Source organism: Eptatretus burgeri, chromosome 18, assembly GCF_056783735.1.
Source record: "Eptatretus burgeri isolate ZD-2024b chromosome 18, Ebu_testis_v1, whole genome shotgun sequence".
NCBI lineage: Eukaryota > Metazoa > Chordata > Myxini > Myxiniformes > Myxinidae > Eptatretus > Eptatretus burgeri.
Window position 1 is genome coordinate 22640096 of NC_140978.1, and position 7500 is coordinate 22647595.

Here is a 7500-nt window from a genome sequence, read left to right on the forward strand (position 1 = left end):
CACAACGTTGTTTATCGTGGGACTGAACGTGCTGAAAGCCGACGAACCCACAATGTTGTTTATAGTGGGACTGAACGTGCTGAAAGCCGACAAACCCACAATGTTGTTTATAGTGGGACTGAACGTGCTGAAAGCTTACGAACCCATAATGTTGTTTATAGTGGGACTGAACGTGCTGAAAGCCGACGAACCCACAACATTGTTTATAATGGGACTGAACGTGCTCACGCTGACTAACTCACCTTTGTTTGAGTGAGATGCACTGTATAAAACAATACGTATTTTTTTTTTTCCTCATTGTCACTTTCATTCACCATCATAGACACTTTAGTTATGCAATTTGGCATTTATTTTCACTTCAACGTCTGATCTCTGGGAACATAAAACAAATTCATTGCATTATTTTTGGCAATAAGTGTGCGGATGACTAAAATTAACGCTGGGGTGTAAGCAGTAAACAAACTTCCAGGAACATGTGAGCTCGCGCTTCATTGCCCAGATAAAGGGAGGGTTTTCTGCGGAGTTCTGTTCCGTGGGTCCCTGCTAGTGTGAATAGAAAGTATGCAGGGTTGACATTTTTAGACCTCGACTTAATTTAAGGTCATGACCTATTTATCATCATTTGAAAATTTTTTACCACCGCTCGACAAGTGTTTTTCCAATCAGAACGAAATTTCCATCCCGAGATAGCCAAGTACAAGGTGTATTTACGCTCAATTTACATCATACCCCTCTGGGTTAAAGGTCAAGAACTTACACCCGTCAGAATATTAAACCACCATGGAGGTTTTTCTCCATTTTTTTTCTGCCAATGTCCAAGGACTTTTGGAATTAAATTTGCCCCAATAATGGAAATACAAAGTAGGTGAAGTTGACATATATTTTGACATTGACACAATTTTTAAGGTCGTGACTCGATTATAGTCATTTTAACATTTTCACCAAAACTTCACCAAGGTTTGTCTGATCAGAACGAAATTGCCCTCTCTAGACAGTGTGGAGAAAGGTGCTTTTCTGCTTAATTTACATCATACCCCTCCAAATTAAAAGTCAAGGTCAAATGGTGCTCTGAAAACATGTGCATTTTTTGTCATCGCTCAATTTTGCCATTGTGGCATCTCAAAGACCGCTTGGCCTTCCAAGATGTTCTCACATCATAATAGGGTGCCTGGACTGAAGTTGTGGACCTGATATTTGATTAGTGTCATTGACCTACTTTTTTGGATTGTGACCAAATGAACAAAAACACCTTTTTGATCATAACTAATAATTTTCCTCCAATTTTCATGATGTTGACATGTTTTGAGTGTAGATGGCGACCCATTTTCTTTATGTACTCTATCCATAAATGTTGAAAGTCAAGGTCTGAAAAAAAAATGGTCATCATTGGATCTCATATCTCATTGGATTGCGGCCAAAGGTAAGTCACAGGTGATCACCAAGGGTAAGCCTCCCCCGGTCCGGGGGAGGTAAAACCCTTGGCAATCACTTTGTGATCGCAGATTTCTAGTTATAATTGGCATTCTCAGTTTCTCATGTTTGAATGATAGCTCTATCAGATGTATAAATCAAACTTATAAATGCCCAAAATGAATGATACAAAGTTGCAGAAAATTGAGGTAATTGCAAAAGCCAAGTGATAAGTTTGAGATGTAGAACGTTTAGAGAAAGTTAAGGGACAGACATTGAGAAAGATGCAGAGACCATAATTACCAATGATATATTTATTTGTATGAAGCAGTCACAAAAAGGAATTCTAATTGACCAATAGTTACTCATAGCTATTCCAGAATACTGATCATAAAATTAAATCGCAATTCTTTTACACCCTCACCCAGCACAGTTTCCAAAATATCAGTTCAGTTATGATCAAACATTGTACAAAACCTGCAATGATAACAAAAGTCTCATAAATCTAAAAATCACAAGCAAAGTTTGGATAATAAAAAAATATCAAAATGATAGAGACCCCCCCTATTACACACCACTGCCCCCTCCCATCTTTACCATTTTTGTGGCTGTACCATTGCCAACTACAAACCTGCAGAAAGAGGATTATAAGAGTGGTGGGACTGGAAACTATACACAGCAGCCGAACCACTGGGTCAAAGCACATATTTATCAAGAACTGTAAATGCAAACCAGATATAATGAACAAAGAAGATTGATGTGAGAATTAGATAGTCATGGAACCAAATAGGAAGAAGAACAACTAATTGTGATATGAAAAAGGACCAGTCAAATTGGGGCCAGCAACCCCCACATTTAGCTGTGTCATACACTTGAGGGGGCATGCAGACACAACCACTTTTATATGGCAATTTAAGGCCATATACTCAAGGCAATCGGTGTTCACAAGAAGTTGGCCATGGTTTCATGTTATCAGTGAAGGATCGAGTACATAGTCCATTTAAATATGCAAAGATCATTTGGCATCACAGAACAAAGATTTGGACAGATGAATGAAAATCACATTTCAAATATAGATAGATGTATTGCAAAAATCGACAATAAACATTGCCATCAGTGAGTAAAACATGGTGATGCATGTGGTTCCTTGCAAAGTATGTCCAAGCAACAATTTTACAGTTCAGCAGTTCCTCACAGCATTTCTAAGCATGTCATTTTCAACAAATATATGGCCTCACAGTGATGACAATGCCATTTCCTTCCCAAGAACTTTGATGTCATGGTCCAATTGAGATTCATGCTGTACACCATTGAGGTGACTTGGGCCGGTCATTTCTGTTTGCAGCAACTTCAAAATTTGTTGCTGAAATCACAAACAAACAAAGATAAGTTTTAGAAATACAGTTAACAACAAAAAAATATAAATGAGGGAAATCACACTACAGGGCAAACAAGAAAAAGAGCAATCAGAGATTGCAGACCCTCACCAGGACTTGTTTTGTATAGTGTTTGTGTGGTTTTTATGTGGTGTTTGTGCACTGGTATGTTATGTAATTAATAAGAGACATAACTATAACTGCCATTTTATAACTGCTGGCTGTGATGACTCGGTACAAAGACGTCCCACTTTGATTGGACACTTGACCTTGACCCGTGACGTTTATTATGCAATTGAATTCAGAATGGGATTAAAATAAATTCATCTCAAATCAAATGGAAGACCAAATAGGTACAGTACTGCATTGGAGACATCAGAAGGAACTCAAACAAGCAAAAAGCAGAGATGAAGTCATCAGGAGGAACCTGGATATGATTTGGATTTCAGCTGCTACTCCTTTACCCTAAAACCCAACCACACATAGCCAAGTGAGCCTCATTAAAAAAAACAAAGAATCAAAAAAATTCAATAATTCTGCCTGGGAGACCATGCGTCCGATCAGGTTGACATTTAAAACCTATATTCCCCATCACTACTAAATCATAATTGTGACGTGACACGTCGATCGATGAAGCGGTTCAAGAGAAAAAATTTTTTAGATTGTTGCTCAATCCAATATGACTGCCAGACCATGTGAACTATCAATTATATGTGAACACCCTGGTATCCCCAAGGCTTGAGGAGCATGTGTGTGAAGTTTCCCCTCGATCTGTCTTGCCATTCTGGAGAGGAAGTTTTTTTTTAAATAGATTTAAGGATAAATCCAATATGGCTGCCAAACCATGTGACCTATGATGTCATAGGTGTGAAAATTTTCTTGCTCATGGATAGGCGGTCATACCTGTAAAGTTTTGCCTTGATCTGTTCAACCATTTGAGAGAAGATTCTTCAAAGGTTAATAATAAAAAAACGATGGCTGCTGAACTATGTGACCGATGACATCATCAATTTTTTTTTCCATGGACCAAGTTATCCCGAGATGACTAACAAAAATTTTCATACTTATCGGATGTAGCATTCTACATATACAATTATGACGTCATAACAAAGGCACCTATAACATCCTAAAAAAAAAAAAATCACATTCCCCTTGTGGAGTACTTGCCATGTTCCAAGTTTCAATTTTTTTCTTTGTGTGGTTTCGGAGATAGAGGTCCAAAGTTTTTCCTTTTTTCCAACATGGTGGCCACACCACATAACCTATGATGTCATAATTATCAAGAAAACATTCCACATGAGTAGTTGCTCCTATGGTGAAAATTTTGTGTCAATATGACAAGCGGTTGCAGCGAAAAAGCGCACTCAAGTTTTGTGCGGACAAACAAACAGACAAACAAACAAGCAAATGAAAAATCACTCATGGAGCGACACTTTGCAAAACAGAACAAATTAGAACGGCACTCGGTAGAGAGTATATCTCTGCCAGGCTGAACAGTTTATGTTTTGTATTGCACTGATGGGCTGGATGTGAACCAAAATCTAATCCACTTGTTCTTGTCACCGAACTCACTTATCCACCTCATTTTGTTATAACTAGCCTACAATATGTGCAGAGAGATGACCCTGGAGTTATATTTTAAACTGTGCAGAAAGATTTCCATAGTTTGGGAAATTTTCTGTTGATGAACCATCCAATAATTACAAGTAGTTCTTAAAGGGAGGGGTTCTCGCCAATGTTTGGGCTCATAGCACATGCTCTGAGATGTACGCAATGCTTACAAATGCAAAGCACACCTTTATTTAAAGTTCACACAAAACTAAATTGAGAACTTCTTCAATAAAAATGTCAGAAAAGAAAAAAAATGGTTTCATAAGGGTTGGATAATGCAATATATGAATGACAAGAGTGATTAATCACTTTTACTGGAGAAACATCCTTTTACTGGAGAAGGAATTAACCCATGGGGAAGGGTTCTTGATAGTCTGTTCAATAAATACAAGTTTGGACTTCACCTGCCAGCTGGTGAATATTGATCAAAAAACTGTCGTTTTGTGACAATGACCAATTATGGTTCATGAATAAATAGTATGTTTCATGGCCAATTGTACACAAAACACAGCCACTTCAACAAAAATTACTGTGAAAAAATAAATTGCATTTGCTGCTTAATAGTCGTTTTTCTTCGAAGATTTTAAAGTGAGAAATTCTACAATGGTGAAGATCTAATCAATATCAAGTTATGGTTTAGCATCACAATGTCTTTTGACATTTTATTTGTGTTATGGGATTGTGATGGAACTTCAAAATATATTGTGATGTGAAACCAGAAGAGGATTGTGGATGTTCATATAAATAAAAGTTCAAATAAAGGGGCACCAAATTTTTAAATCAAATTCATCACACACATGCATGTTATTCAATGTGTTTTCATTTTCAAGATACACAAAAAAAAAACTATTCGTACTGACGGGTTTTAACCTATATATGTAGGGTGCCCCTTTATATGAACTTTTCTAGAGCATGAATTGGTTCCTCCAAAGAATGCAAGGGAAGTAGAGCATGCACACAAGATTTTTTGAATGTGCCTTATTTTCTATAGTTTGGCATTTTCTACAAGCTATGCAATGCTCCTTCTTTTCTATACTTTGCCACATGGCGCATCTATCTACACTACCGGTCAAAGGTTTTAGAACACCCCCATTTTTTCAGTTTTTACTTAAATTTAAGCAGTTTAAGTCCAGTGAATAACCTGAAATGGTACAAAGCTAAGCGGTAAACGGCCAGAGGTTAAAAAAAGTTTAGGTTACCAAAAACTGAAAAATAATGTAAATTTCAGAGTTGTTAAAAAAGGCCCTTTTCAGGGAACAAGTAATGGGTTGGCAACTGCAGCTGTTCTGCAGCAATAGAAGTAAATTAAGCCTTGAAAGTTGATGCAAACAATTCCTGCAGGTGTCCCAACTTTTGTTGATTATTACAAACCCTCTGTCTGTATAAAAGCTGTGTTGGAACAGACTGTGTTGCTTCACCCTCTGAAACATTATTTGGACAATATTGCACTGCAGGAAGTAGTACATTGCTATCATAATGGCGAGAAAAAGACAATTAACAAAGGAAGACAGACAGACCATTATAACCCTGAAAAGTATCGGTCTTTCCTTCAGAGAAATTGCAAAGGAAGCCAAAGTGTCAATGAGTAAAGTTTCCTACACCATCAAAAGGCACTTGGAAACTGGAGGAAACTCTGACAGGAAGAGGTCTGGCAGACCCAAAGCCACAACACAATCAGAAGACAAGTTTCTGAGAGTCAACAGCTTGCGTGATAGGTGGCTCACAGGACAGCAGCTTCAAACACAGCCAAACACTGGTCGAAATAAGGAAGTCTCAGTTTCAACTGTGAAGAGAAGACTTCGAGCTGCAGGTTTGACAGGTTGAGTGGCAGTAAGAAAGCCATTGCTAAGATGGCAAAATAAGAAAAAGAGGCTTGCCTGGGCCATGAAGCACCTGCCAGTGGACTACTGAAAACTGGAAGAAGGTCTTATGGACCGATGAATCCAAATTTTAAATCTTCAGTTCATCATGCAGGGTTTTTGTATGCCATCGAGGAGGCGAAAGGATGGTTCCTCAGTGTGTGACACCAGCTGTCAAACATGGAGGAGGAAGCGTGATGATGTGGGGCTCTTTTGCTGGATTCAGTCGGTGACTTGCACAGAATGACTGGCACCTTGAACCAAAAGGGCTACCACAGCATTTTAAAGCACCATGCGATACCCTCTGGTCTATGCCTAGTTGGTCAGGGATTCATCCTACAGCAAGATAATGACCCAAAACATACATCCAGGCTATGTCAGAACTACCTAAGAAGAAAAGAACAAGACAGTAAGCTTCACATCATGGAATGGCCAGCACAGTCTCCAGACTTAAACTCCATCGAGCTGGGTTGGGATGAACTGGACAGAAGGGTGAAAGCAAAGCAACCTGCAAGTGCAACACATTTGTGGGAACTTCTGCAACAGTGTTGGAAAAAACTTTTCGAACAATATTTGATTTCCATTGAAGAAAGAATGCCACGAGTATGTTCGGCTGTTTTATCTGCAAAATGTGGCTACTTTGATGAGTCAAATTTTTTTGATTAAATTTTGTTCAACAAAACAATCCCATGATTTCTTTTTTTATCTGCAATTGTTTATTTGTTCTTTGCTTTAATTTCAGAGTACATTGAAACATTAAACTGCTTAAATTTCAGTAAAAACTGGAAAAATGGGGGTGTTCTAAAACTTTTGACCGGTAGTGTATATTACTAAAGCTCTCATCTTGTATGTATTTATGTTCCCGAAATACAGCCAAAACGGTACACGATAGCGCAAAAAATTTAGCGCCACCTTACTCACCATTCGCCTGTGGTGTGCAGTATCAAGTTTCGTTCAAATAGGGCAACGAAAAAAATTATTAAAAAAATCAATTCCCGATTCAGTCAAGTAATCTTCGAGAGAATTTGATCAATGCAAACAACCTCAGCTGCATAGTTCGTTGAAGCTATCTTCTTTTTTTTTTAAATGATTTTTTTCATCAACCGCTGTCACAACGGGTTCACGGGTCATCTAGTATACTGTTGTGGTTGAGGAAATTCGCAAACCACCATTCAGGTCCCGTAGGTGAGATATCTCTGTAAGTACATGTGTAGTTAGCCCCAAACCCGTTGTTTAGAGGGAAT

General features: G+C 38.2%; 1 protein-coding gene across 2 annotated transcripts in view; it reads right to left on the reverse strand.

The window, feature by feature from the left end:
- Window positions 1-1709: 1709 nt before the first annotated feature.
- Window positions 1710-7500, reverse strand: part of LOC147008726 (sodium- and chloride-dependent taurine transporter-like) — a 61359-nt gene continuing 55568 nt past the window's right edge. For both annotated transcript variants that reach the window (XM_085864064.1, XM_085864063.1), the window contains one exon: window positions 1710-2773. In XM_085864064.1, coding sequence (XP_085720190.1) covers window positions 2645-2773 — 129 coding nt within the window. In that variant the 3' untranslated portion in view covers window positions 1710-2644. The remainder of the gene's footprint in view (window positions 2774-7500) is intronic.